This window comes from Embiotoca jacksoni, unplaced genomic scaffold (assembly GCF_022577435.1).
Source record: "Embiotoca jacksoni isolate LCO1_2020_lvr unplaced genomic scaffold, fEmbJac1.0.p SCAF_10, whole genome shotgun sequence".
Classification (NCBI taxonomy): Eukaryota; Metazoa; Chordata; class Actinopteri; family Embiotocidae; genus Embiotoca; species Embiotoca jacksoni.
The window spans coordinates 15,118,240-15,136,291 of NW_027185230.1; the positions used below are offsets into that span (position 1 = coordinate 15,118,240).

Genomic DNA, 18,052 nt, shown 5'->3' on the forward strand with positions numbered 1-18,052 from the left:
CACTCAGACTTCAGCTTTCTGTGTTCAGTCCTTCTCTCTTAGGAGCATGTTTTCCATCATCTCTTTTCTTGGCTTCTCCAGACCAGTTCAGGCCATCTGGACATATCCCAGTGTGCACAGGGATAAACTGCCATGCCAGAGCTCTTCTTTTTTTTTTAACTTTTTTTTTTTTAAAACACATTGGCAGAGCGGAGACCTCTGTTGGCGAGGGGAGCAAAACAGAGCACGACACTCAAGAGGGTCAAAGAGCGAAGGGCAAAGATGCAGAGGGAAAAAAAAGAGGCAGGGGGAGGAGAAACAGAAGCAAGGGAGGAGACAGTCTTTGGTCCGTTGCCTGGCAACAAAACATCATTCATTGCGATGGCGTTGAGGGGTTAAGAAGGAAATGGGGACGTGAAGAGAATAGATTGAAGGGGGCTTTTCGGATGGTGAAGAGCAGCAACACTGACTGACTAAACATTTGACCGATTACTGTTGAGCTATCAATGAAACGTATTGATCTTTAATTATCCACAAACATGTTAGACGTTTTGTTTTATAATTGGATCAGATGGACAGACACATAAACCCAATAGAAATGATTTGCAAGTATTGTAATTTAATTTGCTGCATGTATTTCTCATAAGTCTGGCAAAGAAAATTGAAAAGAATAGTTGGATATTTTGGAAATAATGTAAATTAGCTTTGTTGCTATGAGAAGATAAATACCACTGCCTGTCCATTAAATATGAAGATGCAGCTATGGTTAGCTTATCTTAGCATAAAACAGTGGAAAACAGCTAACCTGGCTCTGTCCAAAAACAATAAAATTAACATATTTGTGTTGTTGTCGTTTGTTTAATCTGCACAAAACCAGACATATCAAAATGGTAAATTGTGGATTTACGGGGATTTTAGGAACTTCAGTGCTCCTGGCTGGTCACATAATACCTTAAAAAGTATTTTGTGATGACACAGATGTGGACTTTCTGACCAGAAAGATAAAAGGCTGGTGATACCAACATTTAAATAATGTTTCCAAAGACCGTACTAAGAGAAGAACAGGGCTGTCGAAATGTTCAATTTCAAAACTGCAAAAACGTTGACTTGATTATGGCTACAAATAAAAATGGAAGTAATGAATAATATTTTGAGGGTAACACGAATGTCTGCACAGAACTTCATCGCAATTCATCCGATAATCGTTCAGCTGTTTCGGTGCACAGTGGCTTGATTTACTGACGGCTGCTGTTCGCAAGGCAAATGTGAATGTTTTGACTTTTCTCTGAAGGTTTGCATCGTAAACACGACGTCACTGTCTCAGAGTAACAACATCAGAGTTTACAAAGCCACCACATGAAGCTCATGTAACTCTCAGCTGGAAAGTGAAGGGGCGTTCAATATTTCCCAAGATGAAGAACCATTTCTGTAAGTCGTATGCTAGACAGGATACGTTGTGTTCTCGTCCTCTGCCCTGTCTTGTTTCACTCTCTACCATTAACTGTCCCATCTTGCTCTCCTAACGTCTCCTCTCCAGCACCGTAGCAGAGAGGTGAGTCAGCAGGACGCAGATAATTGGGCCGATAAGTAGAGGGTTGGCAGATGGAAGTGAAAAAAGAAAATAGAGAATAAAAACTGTTTTTTTTACAGCTAATTGAGGTTATTGCAGAGATGTGAATAATTATTGATGATTAAAGAAGTGTGGAGATGTTGGTTATTTATTCAAGAGAAAGGGCTGCTCATATGTTTGCAGCAGGGCTCATGCTGCTGCGGTCACATGGAAGTGATGTGTCGGCCGCGGTTCCTCTTTTTGTCTGTGAACACAGCCAGCCCTAATGTATTTATGACCTGCTTATTACTGTCTGCCACAAGTCATGGTTGGTTATCAGATGCCTAATATTAAACCCGTCTCCCCTCTCTGACTCTCTCTGTCTCCCTCTCAGCTGATCTCCAGTGACGCAGATGGGGCCATTCAGAGGGCAGGACGCTTCAGGGTGGAGAACGGCTCGTCAGATGAGGTACAGAGAAAACACTTCTGTGCGCAAACGCAGCCCGCCTGTCCACTCGTCATTATCTGGCTCTCACAAATATGTGATGAGCAGCCAAAAACAATAAGTAGTAAATGACGTAGGAGGTTCTTGTTCCAATTTTTTAGTGTAAAAAAAAAAAAATGAAAGACCAGAAAATCTAAATATGTAAAATGCTGATGGGCAGACATCTATCAGTGATGACATATTCATGTTAAATCCACGAACAGTATCTTTAAATCATACTTAGACCAGCGATTCTCAACTGGTTTAATCTCAGGCTCAACATTTTAGTTTAGTTTACGTATCATTAAGGATCTTAATTGAACTGTATGAAATACAAAATAAAAAGCTAGACTTGTCTTGAATTAAATAGATAATCAGACTCATCTAATCCTGAACCTGTTCACAAATGATCAAACGAGAGCTAACTACTGATGTGACAATGTTACTTTCATTCAACACATTGGCTACAAACGTCTACCGCAAAGGCACTGCTCGATGGGAAACATTTCTTCCAAAATAAAAGTGGAGCATCAGAGGTTCTGTAGACTTCAAAATACAAGTCCCTCATTTTTTTCTTATTTTTTTCACATACACAACCACTTAATGGCCCCGCAGCCCACCAGCTGAGAACCACTGAAATATAAATTTAGACTTATTTACTTTGTTGCCAGGAAATAGAGAAAGTTAAAGAGAAAGATAGTTAGTATTCCTTTAACTTGAGTCGTGAAGCTCAAACTATGAATTACCTCTTGAAGTGGTTTCCAACCTAGGGGTTGTGACCCATCCAACTGGTCAAAATATATATCTGGAGGCAGAGAAAATGTATTGGACATAACGGATATGTCAATGTTGTTGTTTTTTAAACTTTCTCACATCTTTGTTTTTTCCTTGGTAAATACAATATAGTTTCAGTTTTCTGGTTGCTAAAATAATATTCAGATGAAGCTGTCTGGAGGGACAAATCAGACGTGTGTCTTGGGATTAGAGGTCGTAAGTACACAGTGCTTCACTTTAAGGGCTAACAAACTAATGAGGTTTGAAACTGGCTCATTACATTATCTGCATTAGTTGCCAAATTAAAGTGGCAAAGTATGTATATGGTTGAAGTAAATGTATATTTAAAAAAAATATTCGTGGCGACACGTTTGCCAACAAAAATGACTTTGTAGAGTCTCTCAATCACTGACTGGAGGACACTATATTTTATAGTGGTGTAATCTGAGTCTTAAGTAATGCAGAGAAATTATGTTTCTGCACGCTTGAGTTTTTCCCATCAGCTGTTTTCCTCACCAGATCTCCCAAAGCATCCAATAACAGTTTGACGACCTGCTAGCCAATCTCGGTGGATAATACTGCAGCTTAAATTGTTCCCACTATTTATTGATCATCTTTGTTTCTTCTGTCAGTCAATTTCTTGAAAATACAGCTGCAGTGTGTGTCCATAATGGACTCAAATCCTGATGTGATTTACTGCCTTTCTTATGGTTTTAACTGACTTTATGTTCTTTATATTTACATCATAATACAGCTTTGATAGTAATAAACAGTCAGACTGCGGCTCACTGGGTCTGGAATTTTGCTGTCTCTGATTTCCAGCCCTGTTTCGTAATCTGCTGCAGTGTGTAACAGTTTTCCACAGAGGAGACGGCTGTGACTCAAGCTGTGACCATCATGATGACCGTGTGTGTGTGTGTGTGTGTGTGTGTGTGTGTGTGTGTGTGTGCGCGTGTGCGTGTGTGACTAACAGACTTCGGACTACGCTCCAGGAACCTGGAGGAGAACCGATGTCCATCTGGAGAATCCAGAGTACCACACCAGATGGTTCTTTAAATACTTCCTGGGAAAAGGTCAGTGCTGCTCTGCTGTGCTCTGTTTAAAAAATAAAAAATACACACTCACACAGAGCATTAGAGCGAGATACACGGAGAAACACACTGCGTGAGGGTTAGAAACGGCGTTTGAGGTGTCTCTCAGATGCTGCAGGAATAAAAACACCCTCTGAATGTGTTCCCCGGTCTACAGAGCGCTTCTTATCTTATGAAGTCAGCCTTGTCCTCGCGCCGCACTGCTCCTCGTTTGAGGCCAAAACCTGTTAGCATCCAGCCATATCCCCACTGAGAGTCTCAACCACACTATAATCCCATACATCACTCTGAGTATGAGGCCCGTGGAGGACATCCAGTCTCGAGGCTTTTCCTCTACAAGATAACGCAATTAAGACTGGACGGGTTGCAGCCCTGTGCGGCGAGCTAGCGAAGAGCGTGGAGATTGTTGAAAATACTTTGAAATTGGTCGCCTGTTCCTTCACCTTTCTGACCTTCCTCGTTTCACCATCCTCATTTACACCCTGCCTGGTCTCAGAGCGGCAGCGTAGGCAGCGCTGTAAGTCGTGCAACAAAAGATCGTTGGATGGAGATACACGTGAAGGAAATAGTTAGCCAGAAATACGTCAGGCGTGGGAAGAAAAAAGAAATCCCTTTTTCCTCCTCCAGCCACGGTCTAATCGCGCTACGGCATGAGCAGTTTAAATCTAACCGTGTCTCGAGAAAGTTGGCTCGACCTGTTTGGACGGTGGCTGAGCCATCTGTGTCTGACAGCCTGAGGAGAGCCGACTGCATCGCACCACACAGCACATTATGAACCCGAGGCCAATTATTCCAACGCAAGCACTTCCTGTCTGATGAGGCACCTATACAGCAACACATGGACGGGATTTCTTCATGATCAGGTTCAAAATAATAAAACAGTTTGTTTCCCTGCTGTCTTGCATTACATATGAAGATAATTCCTAATTCTAGAAGCTCAAAATATGCTTTCTTCTCACAAAAAGAGAGGCTCAAGCTGTCCAAACTAATACGTGTATAATTGCAACACAACCTTGCAAATGTATTGCTTACCTAAATCAAAAAGGAATAAACAGAACTGAAAAGCAAATGGACAAAGACAGTAAAATTGTAGGAGAAAAAAAAAAGGAAAAGAAGGCATTAGAAGGGGACAAAGGGAAGAGGCGACAGAGATCCTGCATCTAATTGGGTTTGGAGGTCTGTTTAGCATTGTTTTCTGAAGATGTTACCCGGTCAACCGAGGAGGCAGAGGCACGAATGCGTGACTCTGCTGCGGTGTCATCAGGAAATCTTTGTGTATGGGGGGGGTCTGAATGAAAAGGATGACTGAAAATAATGAAAGAAAAGGTTGGAAGGAAGACAAAATGGGAAAGAAAGGCAGGATAGAACAGCCAGGGGATGAAAGGGAGTGTTCATTATCGAAATGTTTGAATGGGGAATATAAATTCTGATGAAATGGAAATGTGCAGAAAACCACATTTGCTGCTTATAATTTCAACATCAATGAGCCTGTCACGTTGACATTTTGATTGTGACATCCACACATATCTTACATATCCAGTGTGCTTGTATAATGTTATCTGTTTATTGTCTGCGTCGCCCTCAGTCCACCAGAACTACGTGGGCACAGATGCAGAGAAGAATCCCTTCTACCTGTCAGTCGTCCTCTCAGACCAGAACAACCAGCGGGTTCCTCAGTACAGAGCCATCCTCTGGAGGAAGACGGTGAGTTCTCCATCTGTGCACCTCACACCAGTGGAAAAATAGCAACACAAATATTTGAAAATACTTACTTGCATATTGAAGATTAACTCAAAATTCTGCATCCCTGTGTTTTTTTTGTTTTTTTTTTACCTCTAGTAGCTACGGAGCAGTTTTGCATCCACCATCTTTACTTGAATGTAAAGAACGCAGGATTTTAAATGCTTCATGTTTTAGACCTGAACGACACATACAATACGCCTTCACTTCTAAACACCCCTTTGACAACTCGAAAACTTCTGCTCGATAGATTTATATTAATTTTTGGGGACTTTTCTCTAATTTCTTTCCATTTTCACCTATTTGGGCCCCAATAATTATCAAAAATAAGACCATCTGATTTTAGAATGGAAATTTCTAATAAAATGTGACAAGTGGGCTCCAACTCGACACTGCTTTCTTATAATAATAATAATAATGATCAACTTTAATTGTATAGCACTTTTTAAAACACAGTTACAAAGGGCTTTATAGAGTATGATAAAATAGCATACACAGCAAAGATATATTTTACATTCAATTCAAATCCAATATGATCAAACTATATAGAGAGACGACAAACAACAAACACACCTTCAGGTAGAGAAAACATGCAGAATACAACTGATACAAAAGGAATAGAAAGGAGACAAACTACAGGTTTAAAAATGCTTTCCATAAAAGTAGATTGATTTAAAAGGAGGTATAAAAAATGTTGGGAACCACTCGTTTAATTCTAAACAATGAATTGTATTGTGTAAGCTCTTCAGATAAATGTAGTGGAGTAAAGTTTAACTGGAACTACTCAAGCAGAGCAGAAGTACCTCCTCATCGTGTTTTGTCTACTTAGTTTCGTTCCACCGCCGCCTCCCAGGATTTTCCCTCCAATCAGACTGGTTTGGTACTGAAACTTTTGGTGCAACGATTAATCCTGAATTTGAAATCTTTTTTTTTTTTTTTTTTTTTTTAAATGCACGGTGGGAGGGGGCTTTTTTTTTTTTTTTCTGCCGTCTAAATATGAAAAAAACAAAAGCCTTCTTAGGCGACTCTGCTACTCCCCTTCTGACTCACGGTGTGTGAGAGGGAGACACATGTTCATTATTGTGTCTTTGTTGTTAAGTGATTCCGTTTCATGACCAGGATAGCTTGGATCTAATTTTGGCCTGCAGCCTTGTCTGGAACCTGATTAGGGCGGTGCACCTCCGCTGCCTGATCACATTGATTTGTCTTGTTTCTGTCAGACTCTTAACTGGTACAGGATGTTGTTGTTGTTGCTGCTGCTGCACAGAACAACTTTGCTTTGGCTTGAACTTAATTTAGTCTTCTGTAATTATTCTCTGACTAATTGAGAAATGTGTTGTGTGCTCAGATTTCTTTTTTGAGTTTTGTAGCATGATCTCCTTCAATTAGCTTCAATTCAGAGCTGTATAAATACATGTTTTAATCAAGTGATTCCTCAAAGAAAAGTTGAATGAAAGTGTGTGTAATCCCTGATCCGTGTCTTCCTTGTTCGCTCAGGGCACTCTGAAGATCAGCCTCCCCTACAGCCCGACCAAAACACTATCAGTCAAGTCTATCCTAAGGTGAGAAGCGTAGCCCCGAGCTCCAAGCCGACACAGTTCATTCACTCTTTACTCTGAGAATTCATGTTATCTCGCACTGCTGTTGAAACATGCTTATTTGCATACAGTGTTGGCCAAAATCAGAGCCTCAAACAAAACTAATCATCGGAAAACAGGTCATGTTTTTTTTGTCCGTAAAGAAAAGGCATCTTTATACACATGTTAATGTAAGTGTTATACACTGTTACTGAGGTGTTCACTGCCGTCTAGATGCAGACATTTGCCACCGAGCTGCTTGCATATATTATTTTAACAGTGTGTTAGTGAGTAGCAGTAATGATGCTATTTTGTTTTAAATAAGATACACACAGCTTTAATGCAAAATATTCCCGCGTCTGCACAGCAGTAAACACCTCAATAACAGCGTATAACACTGATGTAAGTATGTGAGCGTGCGTCGGATGAACATTAGGAAGCCTCTCCAATAGACAGAAAAAAACACCGGGCGTCTTTTATTATGATTGGGTGCGTTTGAGGCTCTGATTTCAGTCACATCAGTAAACACTCAGTATCAGTGAATAATTTTCAGTGTTTTGCTCGCATGAAATTATGTGGCTAGCAAGTACAAGGAGGACATAACCATTCAGTCTCCGTTTGTTTGTAGTTAACATAATGAAAAAATATCTCCACTAATAATAGCTTGTTTTGCCTTCCAACAGTCCACAAAGACATTCAGTGAAACTATTATATATATGACCAAAAAACAAAATTAATTATTCGCATTTTTGAAGCCTGAAACTAGAGAATGTTTTTATTTTTGCTTGATAAAGGAATAATCAATTAATAAATTTAGGAATCATTTTATTCAAACTTTTTATTTTACTCTTTTCATCAGCCCAATCAAGTGAAAAGTAAGGTGCCTTAGATTTAGGTACGGAAAAACCACGAGGTTAGGTTCAGGAAAAGTTTAGGTTAAGATAAGTAAGTTTACATAAGTCAAATGATGTACGGCTCTTATGAGATTACATTACATATATTACGAAAGTTGGATATGTGATGTTATGTACGCAGCTGACTTGTGCTACTTTAAAGAAATCTACGTTGACTTTTGCTTTGCTTGCTATCTTGGTTGAACGTCCTGTGTTTGTTCTGTCCTCCCGATGGAGACTTAAACACTCTTCTTCGACACAAGTCAGGCTGCTCCTACGTGTGTGTACTATTCAAACTGACGTGTCCCCCAGAAGACCGGACTGAAAAAGTCTCCCAGCTGGTTGGAAAATCTCCCAGTCTGGCTACACTTGTATATTTTCACACTTTATTTTACACCAGAACCTCACATACATGTTCTATAGTTGTATTTTCTTGTTATTTATACCTTCGACATTACGTTTTCAGCAGCAGATGTCTTGAGTGTCTCATAACATGATATAAAAAGATGCATGACACAGAAGATTGGCAATTATAAATTCCTCAAGCTGAACAGTGTCACTGTTAAAACTCTGAATGAGTACAAATGGTACAAGCTGGGTGAGAAATCCCCCGTATCCAGTCTCATTTTTCTGTGTTAGCCTCTGGGCTGTTTGTCTTCCATCAGTCCTAAACACCCTTGTCTCTTTTTTTCCTCTCATCGCTGCCTCCGCCGCGCCTCCGCCGCGCCTCCTTTTCCTGCTACTCCTGCTCCCCTTATAGTGCAATGAACATGGACCGGTTTGAGAAAGGCCCCAGGGAGATCCTCAACCCGGAGATTCAGAAGGTGAGAGTGACACAAGAACAACGGGCCCCCGCGGTTAATGAAACATAACACTGGTCAATTTCATGCCAGGTCTGATCAGCGACACCTAAACTTTATAATGTCCTCAGGCTGCGTCATCTGCAGCTGCAGTGCTGCTCAGTGTGAATGATGGTCGTTCTGTCTTTCTTTCTGCAGGATCTGCTGGTGTTGGAGGAACAGGAGGTATGAAATGAGTTCACGGTTCAGTTCAGATTATTTGTCTGATGCTTTTTGAGGTGATCCTGGATTTATTTTTGAGGTTCGAGGCTTTTCCTGTGATTAAAGACGTTTTTTAACTTTTAAATTTTATTGTCGGGGTTTCTTTAGTTTACCTTTCTAATCACCTTCATATAACAGACCATAACAGAAACCTACATGACTGATTCTTTATTTGTGTATGAGGACTATATATACAACCACTATTGTACTTCAAGTGTTATCTTTATTTGTATTTATTGCTCTGATGCATGCTATTAATCTTGTCTTTAAGTTAGATCATTTATATTTTGCACTTTTAAATACCATTTTTTTAATCTTTTGACATATTTGACATACTATTTTTATCTTTCTTTAAAAAATGAATGTTCGAACTGTTAATTGTTTCAAAATTTTAACCCAGCTATCATTTTGTAGGGTTCTGTCAACTTTAAGTTTGGTGTACTGTATGCCAAAGATGGACAGCTCACAGATGACGAGATGTTTAGCAACGGTAAATCACTCCACACAAAGTTTTCTCGAAGCTTTTAAAGGGAATTTTTTTTTCGAGAAACTCACTTATTTGCATTCTTGCAGAGAATTAACATTTAATATCTCAGCGAAGAAGTCCACAATATAACCCCACAGACGGAGGCCTGCTAGCAGTTTCCAGTCTATATGCTAAGCTAAGCTAATCACCTGCATACAAACATGAGAGTGTTGTCTTACCTAATTCTCTGCAAGAAAAGGGATGCGCACATTTCCCAACATATCACTGTATGTCCTGCAATGGGAGACATTTGCCGATTGAAAGTTCTGTGTTCGTTATAGAGACGGGGAGCGAGAAATTCGACAAGTTTCTCAATCTGCTGGGTGACACCATTACACTGCAGGGATGGGCCGGTTACCGTGGAGGGCTAGACACCAAGAGTAAGACTCCTATCTGCTCATCATCATATCAGGTGCACTTTACAGCAGAGGGGACCAAAGTGTGCTAATTTCTTTCTTCTTTGTGTTGTTGTGTTTTGTGTCTGCAGACGACACTACAGGAATCAAGTCCATCTACACCGTGTATCAAGGCCATGAGCTCATGTTCCATGTGTCCACCATGTTACCCTACTCTAAAGAGAACAAACAGCAGGTGTGGCTGGACTTCTTTTCTATTTTTATATGGGTTTTACTTCCTTTTGTGTTGTCTAGCTACACGACCTGTGGCTCAGATGGTCGATGGTTGCCCACTAATTATAAGGCTGCAGTTCGATCCCCGTGTCCCCCTGTCCACATGCTGAAGTGTCCTTAGGGAAGACTGTGAACCCCAATTTGCTGCCGATGGCAGGCGAGCACCTTGCAGGGCAGGTGTGTGTGTGTGTGTGTGTGTGTGTGTGTGGCGAGCTGTAGAGTGCTTTGAGACAGGACTATATGCCATAAGCGCAGACCATTATCAGGTCGAATAACAATTCATCCAATTGCTTCAATTTGCCACCAAAATCAACAACATGCACAGAAAGTTCTGCTGTGCTTTGTGTTTAGTTAAATACTAGCGTACTCATACCCCTGCTAACATACTAACCATAATACCTGTTGAACATCAGTAAGTTTGTATTGTCATTGTGAGCATGGGTTAGGCTCATTTAACTCAAAGCACCGTTGTGTACAGCCTCACAGAGGTGCGAGGACCGCTGTAGACTCTTAGGACTCTGTCGTACATCCGGAGCAAAGCAGGTCGAAGCACGACACAAAAGTCTTTTATTTGTGCCATACGGACTCGGTTGTCAATTTCCTGTCCACAGCTCACTTTGTTTAAATATCGGATTTACTTGGGCCCATCTGAGCACCAATGTCCTGTGTTGGTCTTAAAATGAAGTGTGGTGCAAACCTGCCTACCTGGAAAATCCACCATTATAAAAGCAAATCTGCCGAGGTGTAAGCAGACCTGGTCCTTAAAGTGAATGGGAGATGACGGTCGTGACCCTTTTGAACCATGCATCTTACTTTGCACTCAAATTATCTACCTTCAAACCTGCAAAAGTGGATTGAGACATGCCCTGAACGCACTTGCATTGTGTGCTTTAGACTGTGCACTTAAACCATTAAAAACAACAGTTCAGATAAATACTGCACTTCTCCCTTATTTCTCTCTACTTTTTGTATAATGTGCTCCTCCTTAAGAAATATACTTGTCAGAGAAATTTCAGAAACTTTAAATGTGCATTGAACACAGGTCTTCCTTCAGCTCTGTCATTTAGACGAAAGATCCCACTCTAACGGCGCACTTACAGGAAGCCAGTACGATTGCAGGTAACTTGGCAGACGCAGTCACTTTAAGAGGAGAAGGAAAAGACGAGGACGTGTCATTCTGTAATACTAATATTAGTGATTTCAAAGGCTGGTACTGAGCAGATCTGACACGTAATTGGATTTCTTCTCAAGATACAAAAAATAAAAAGGCATTCAGGCGGGCAATGATAAGGAACAGTCTGTGCTGCATTTGGCGGATGGTGTGTTGCGTGCCTCCCATCCACCTGAGTGACAAGAGCTGCATTTATACCACAAACAGCATCACACGTGGGTGTTTGTGCAGCATAAAGTCAGTTGAGTTGAATTGGTGAAGTTGCAGAGTTAATTTCTAGATAAATTAATATAATGATTGTGCAGGGGATTTTGTAGCCGTGTGACTCAACTGCGGCCTTAACAAAAATCTCCGTCGCCAAAGATTGAACAGGTTTTTCTTCTCCGTGTTTAAATGTGGTCATTAAATTAGAGGTGCATCAGTTTGCCAGTCAATCAGTCCGGCCATCCAAAGAAAATCCAGAGGCCACCGTATTCTGAAAGACAATTCAGCATTTGCATCATGTTTTAAGCAAAATTTCCCAAATACTTGAGATTGAAGGTTTTGAAATGTGAGAATTCAATACTTGATATTAAAAAAAAAAATCACAGTAAATTGAATATTTTGGTGTTTGGATTGATCAAATGACATCATTATGTGGCCTACAATGCAGTGGCCATCTATCTTGTTATAATTAAGATTTTTATGTCAACATTGGATAGTTTCCTTTTTGTGGCCCAAAGTTTTACTGTCTGGATTTACTCTCTCTGCTCTCATCAGTGTGTTTTAGACATTGCAGGCAGCTGTTTTAGTGAAAAAGCTTAAACAAACCTACTTAAATCTAGCCCTCCCGGCAAAGTCAGCAACTAACTGGAGCATTTTGCAGCCAAACAGCCGAATATTTCCCACAGGATTCTTTCCCCCGCAGGAGTTAGAGCAGATCAAACGTACTGTGTGATGTAGTTGTAGTTCGTCTTGCTGATTTGGTAAAAGATAATCCCAGCCACACGTGGATCACAGAGTACTGAGGTTAAGATGTTTTTTCATCCTCTTTGTTTTTCTATATGGTTTTCCTTCTCTGCCAGGTGGAGAGGAAGAGGCACATTGGAAACGACATCGTTACCATAGTATTCCAGGAGGGGGACGACGCGTCGTCGTCCTTTAAGCCGTCTATGATCCGCTCGCACTTCACCCGTATCCTTCACATGGACAACGACTGTCAGAGAAATTAAGTGGCTGTCAGCGACACGGGCCACGTTCAGCAGAGCCTCTGTTCAACAGATATCGCATCAGAAGATGTCCACGCTGAAATATATCTGCTACTGTGTTTCCAGTTTAATTCATGTTTCCTTTACTTTCACTTCCAGATATTTTTGCATTAGTTAGGTATAATAGCCAGAATGACAGTTACAGGTGAGTAGATTTTGGTTGATAGTGTTTGGTTTATATTGTATTGTGATTTTTTTTTTTTTTTTTTTTTTACTTTCCATCCCCAAAAAACAGCTACTACATGCTTTATTTAAAAAAAAATTAAAAAAAAAATTAAAAAAAAAAAGGAGTTGCTGAATTAACTCGATCTGCCACTCATTTATTATTGGAGTAAAATAAAGTCCGTTATTTATCTGCTGTCTGTCACAGGTTGAAGATTTTCTCAGAGGAGAGCGTTCCACTGTTTGGACCCCCTCTCCCGTCTCCGCCTGTATTTACTGATCACCAAGAATTCAGGGACTTTTTATTAGTCAAATGTGAGAAAAACATGAAAACAAATCATGCATCAGATTATGTCAACAAATCTGCATCATACGCTGATACCGTCCTCATCTCTCTACAGTAATCAATGGAGAGAAAGCCACACTGGAGACGCCGACGTTCGCCCAGAAGCGCCAGCGGACTCTCGACATGTTGATCCGCTCGCTCTACCAAGACCTCATGCCCGACCTGCACAAGGTACCGCAGCACTTTCTGACCTCCGCTCGAGTGTCGAGACTTGTCCTGTATTGGATGGACGTTTGTCTTTTCTTGACTCCTCCTTGTCACTTCAGTCACTGGCACCTGCTGCTGTGTTCTGCTGTATTCCACTGCAGCCTCCGCATACTGCACCACACCGACTGGATACCACTGCAATGCTGACTTTCTCAGCAGGGCTCTCCCTCCTCACATCACTTTTGTTCTTATTTTCCCTTGTTTTTTTTCTTTTTTGTCCCCTCCTTTCACTGTTGCTCCTAACACAACTCGGTTCTAGCTGTTTCACTGCTGCTGTTCTTCCCCCCCCCTGCCAGGGTCTATCTCTAAGACCCCTTTTGTGCTTTCTTTTTCTCTCCGTGTGTGTCTCTGTGTGCGTGCGTGCGTGTGTGTGTGTGCACATTTTGTGTGTTCCACATTTAGGTTCCCTTTTCTCCCCAGAACATGTTAAACCGACGGTCCTTCAGCGACGTGCTGCCCGAGTCTCCAAAGTCGGCACGCAAGAAGGAGGAGGCGCGGCAGGCCGAGTTTGTCAGGATAGGACAGGTGATAACACACAAACAACAAGCACAACACTTACATGTGCACACACAAACAGCACACCGCAAAACAACTTGGCCAAAATACAAGAAAAGAACACTGAATTTGAGAAGATGATGACTTAATGCTCGTGAAATGATCTGTCCATGCAGCTAAGTAGTTTTACTTGACAAGAAATCTTCAAATAAAATGGTTCCAATCTAAATAATAAACTCTGATCAGAGTTTTGAAATATTACATTTCATTTCGCTGACGCTTTTGTCCGAAGCGACTTACAACACACCGATGGTACACCATCGGGAGCAATGTAGGATTCAGTGTCTTGCTCAAGGACACTTGGGCATGTGGACAGGAGGAGCTGGGGATCGAATCACCAACCTTCCGATTAGTGTGGAACCCACTCTATCGACTGAGCCACAGCCTCCCCATATAAGTAGTTAATGCTGGTTTTTACTTCAGTTTACTTGAGATCAGACTTGCTGCAGCAAGGAAACAAGTGAAACTAAATATTGGTAACAAATTCTTAATTTAGGAACTTTGAATTCTTAATTTTAGCACACTAAAAAATGAAGGCAAAGAAACAAGAGAAATAATTCTGGTGGATTAGGTTTCGGCTTCTACTTGAAACAAGTTGGCTCATCTTGAAAAAGATTGGCCAAAACCCAGATTTAATTTATTACCAGACATTGTGATATTTAGATTTAGAATCTTAATCATTACCCGGATTGACATGTGACAAAGGTATCAATGCAAACATATGTACATATGATTCAAGTCTGTTCTGGTAGATCAGCAGGGTTCAATACTTCAACATAAAAATAGTTAAAGAATGGAAATGGGTGTACTTCTCTTTAACAGTTTAAAGAACGATTCTTTTGTAACACAGTTGATTTTGTTTGTGTAAACATTTCCGAATCTGATGTTACAGTTTCAGCCCATTTTTATTGTGTCATTGACATAAAAAACTGTTTCATTATGTATATACTGTTTCATAAAGTCCATTTTTTTTGTCTGTACAGCAGTGTAAGGAAAAATATATAAGGAATAAAAGAAAGTAGAATGTAGGTTTGACTAAAAACGGCATATCCAACACTGTTAATTTAAGATCTGTTGGGATGTTCCATGTAAAAATAGATGAGAGTATCCTGACAGAAAATCATCATGTTTATGAATTGCTTAATGTTGAGCATCAAAACCAAAATTAAACATAAAACATTTTCAAACTTCATAGTGCAAAATGCAGAAGCTTCATTTTGATGTTCAGCGTACAGATTACATCACAGTCTATGGAGTCATATAATTCCATCACAAATGACAGAGGATGTATTTTATGGATGATTATTATCCATGGACGCTGTGACACGGCTTTATATCAACGTCTTTGGCAGAGAACACTTTGATTTAAGTTGTAATCTTGGGCTTAATTCACAGTAAGACACGTTACATGGATTTCCTGTCCGTGCTGAAAAATACACTTATCCGCAGGCACCAGTGCATTTCACAGCTGTAGTTTAATTTGTGGTAAGACTATATTACATGTCCCGTGTTTTCATTGTGTAATTTCCTGGAAAATTTCAGGATAATTTCCTAAAAATTCCTTCCTCCTTATTTCCTTTCCTTTCTTCCTTCCTTCTCACCTTCTTTTTTCCCTCCCTTCTTTCTTTCTTTCTTTCTTTCTTTCTTTCTTTTTGTGAATAATATAAATGTAGTGATTTGGCTCCTATGTTTGAGAAGCTACAGACATCTTTAAAAACAAGCCTCTCTCCTGTGTGAGGAAGATCTATAACCGTCTGCCCTGATAGAGTCTTTTAAAAATGAAGTGAAGCACACACCTGCTTGCAGGAGGATGAAGATGGAATAATAATGACAGACGAGGTCTCTGATCCACGGCGCTGTAGTCGTTATCGGGCTGATGTAATCGTCATTACACCTGATGTAATCCTGATTTTACAGCACCAAAGTCTTAAAACAAAAAGAGAAAATCATAATTCGACAGCACCAAAGTTTAAGAAGAAAACAAAAGTTTACAAAGCACCATTTGTGGTGTTGAACTTAACGACTTCTGGCATTTAGGAAATAATTTGTTTCCAGATTCTGGGAGATAATGGATATTTTTGAGCAGATTTCTAGCCTGTTGTGATACCTGATGGAGTTTCAGACTTCCATTACTTAATGTGTCTGTGAGAAAAGTCTTGCAAATAAAAATGCAAATAATCACAAGTCACCCTCACAAACGAAATACAAAATAAGGTAGCGTTTGAGCATGTAAAGCTTTTAATATTGGGGAAATTTATTAATGATCCTGATGGTCATCCATGCTTTCCTCATCCCTGACTGATTACTAGTCACTTTACAAACATGACGACAGGTCTTTCTTGTAGCTCCATTACTAGATTTCTGAACCCAGAATAAAGCCGCTGAGCTAAACAACCTGTGTACATTGTAAATAAACTCTTAATAGGTCTTTGTCTTCACCGCCACACTTTGTGAGAACAACTGTTAGAGGAAAGGTTATCGAAGTCTCTTTGTTTTAAATTCACACTTAAAAAAAAAAGAAGCTGTTTATGCCTCTCAGTACTTCTGTCTCTCTTGTCTCCTCTGTTTGTTATCTTCATTTGCTGACCCTTGTTCCTCGTGTAGCTGTTTGTGTTTTCTACCTCATCCCCGTCGCTCTCTGCTCGTAAACACAAAGCCGAGGAGTCGCTGCGCTGTAAAGCATGAAAACAATGGAAGGCAGATGTGTCGAGTCATTGATTATCCAGTTTTGTAGAGACGAGGCGTTTGTCCTCAACTAAACCGACTCAGTGCTTCTGCTCATTGTGTGAACCACGTAATACACAATGATTTCATGTCCTCTTGGGTGTTTTGTGTACTGTTGGATGGTATTGATTTCATAGATAGATATACTTTATTGATCCCCCAAGGGGACATTTTGTCGTTACAGCAGCATGGAAGATAAGGCAAAAGCAATAAAAAGTACAGAATGAAAATAGAGATAGTAAAGGTATAACTATAAAACATGCACAGTATATACGATAAAATAGAATAAGAAAAAAATTGTATTAAACTAAATTAACAATTAAAAACAGTGCAACGGTGTTAATGATGATGTCGGATGGATGTGGCCAGAGGTGAGTTATTGTACAGTCTGATTTCAGTGGGCAGGAATGATCTCCTGTATCGGTCCTTGTGACAGCGGATGAGTCTGATGGAGACGGTGTTCAGGATTATCCGATATGGATAAGAGTTTGTTCAGTGTTCTCCTCTCCACCACGTTTTCCAGACTGTCCAGTTTGCAATTCATTACCTCCAGATTGCCTGCTTATGCAGATATGTAAATGCCAGTGGCTGAGTGTGAGGCTTCAGGCTGATCAGACGGCTGCTGCTGGAACATTTGTACACACTGCATTCTATTTGAGTTCTGAAACAACCTCACCTTTAATGTATTATGATGGATCATTTCCACCTTGATGAGCCATCTGTCACAGTTCTCAGCGCCTCAATATGCATGAAAAACAAAGGAAACAACATGGCAGGCCAAGTAAATATTAATAATGGAATACAAGCTGTGTAGTTCAAGAAGCTCAGGCCCATGCTTATTGTATCCCATGCAGGATCCAGGATTTTTAATATCCAGAAATTGTTTAAATGCTCAACCAATTGCTCATCCTCTAAATTTCTACTTTAGAAAACCTTTAAACGATCAAATATAAAAAATTAAAAAAAAATAGACCAGAGACAATATCTTAAAAATACACTTTTATTTGTATACCCTCTAACAACGCCTCCAATATATCATGTGACCCTTTGAAGGAGCCCGACCTACATTGGTAAACAACTAAGTAACAAGGAAACAGTGTACAGAATATATATATATTTGCTGCAGCAACAGCATGCTGCTTACACATCATTGCATCAGTGTAAACCATCTAACAATATAAATACAAGATTAGTCACATGGGGGCAATTTTAGTGCATAATTTGTACTTTTGAATTCTGTGATGCTTCGCAGCCTGGAGATTGAGAAGTGAGTTTTATAACGAAGGCTCCGATTCCCTCCAGCGTTAAAAAACGTGGGTGACGGGAGTGATTGAACA

General features: G+C 40.2%; 1 protein-coding gene across 4 annotated transcripts in view; it reads left to right on the forward strand.

Moving 5' to 3' along the window:
- The window catches only part of garnl3 (GTPase activating Rap/RanGAP domain like 3), a 70,912-nt gene that overhangs the window by 35,858 nt on the left and 17,002 nt on the right, over positions 1-18,052 (forward strand). For 3 of the 4 annotated variants that reach the window (XM_069168928.1, XM_069168903.1, XM_069168920.1), the window contains exons 3-16: positions 1,923-1,997; positions 3,760-3,859; positions 5,463-5,581; positions 7,115-7,179; positions 8,848-8,911; positions 9,086-9,112; positions 9,563-9,638; positions 9,956-10,054; positions 10,162-10,265; positions 12,539-12,647; positions 12,821-12,866; positions 13,092-13,198; positions 13,285-13,400; positions 13,839-13,961. In XM_069168928.1, coding sequence (XP_069025029.1) covers positions 1,923-1,997; positions 3,760-3,859; positions 5,463-5,581; positions 7,115-7,179; positions 8,848-8,911; positions 9,086-9,112; positions 9,563-9,638; positions 9,956-10,054; positions 10,162-10,265; positions 12,539-12,647; positions 12,821-12,866; positions 13,092-13,198; positions 13,285-13,400; positions 13,839-13,961 — 1,230 coding nt within the window. The remainder of the gene's footprint in view (positions 1-1,922; positions 1,998-3,759; positions 3,860-5,462; positions 5,582-7,114; positions 7,180-8,847; positions 8,912-9,085; positions 9,113-9,562; positions 9,639-9,955; positions 10,055-10,161; positions 10,266-12,538; positions 12,648-12,820; positions 12,867-13,091; positions 13,199-13,284; positions 13,401-13,838; positions 13,962-18,052) is intronic. The other variant, XM_069168913.1, reaches the window with a different exon arrangement.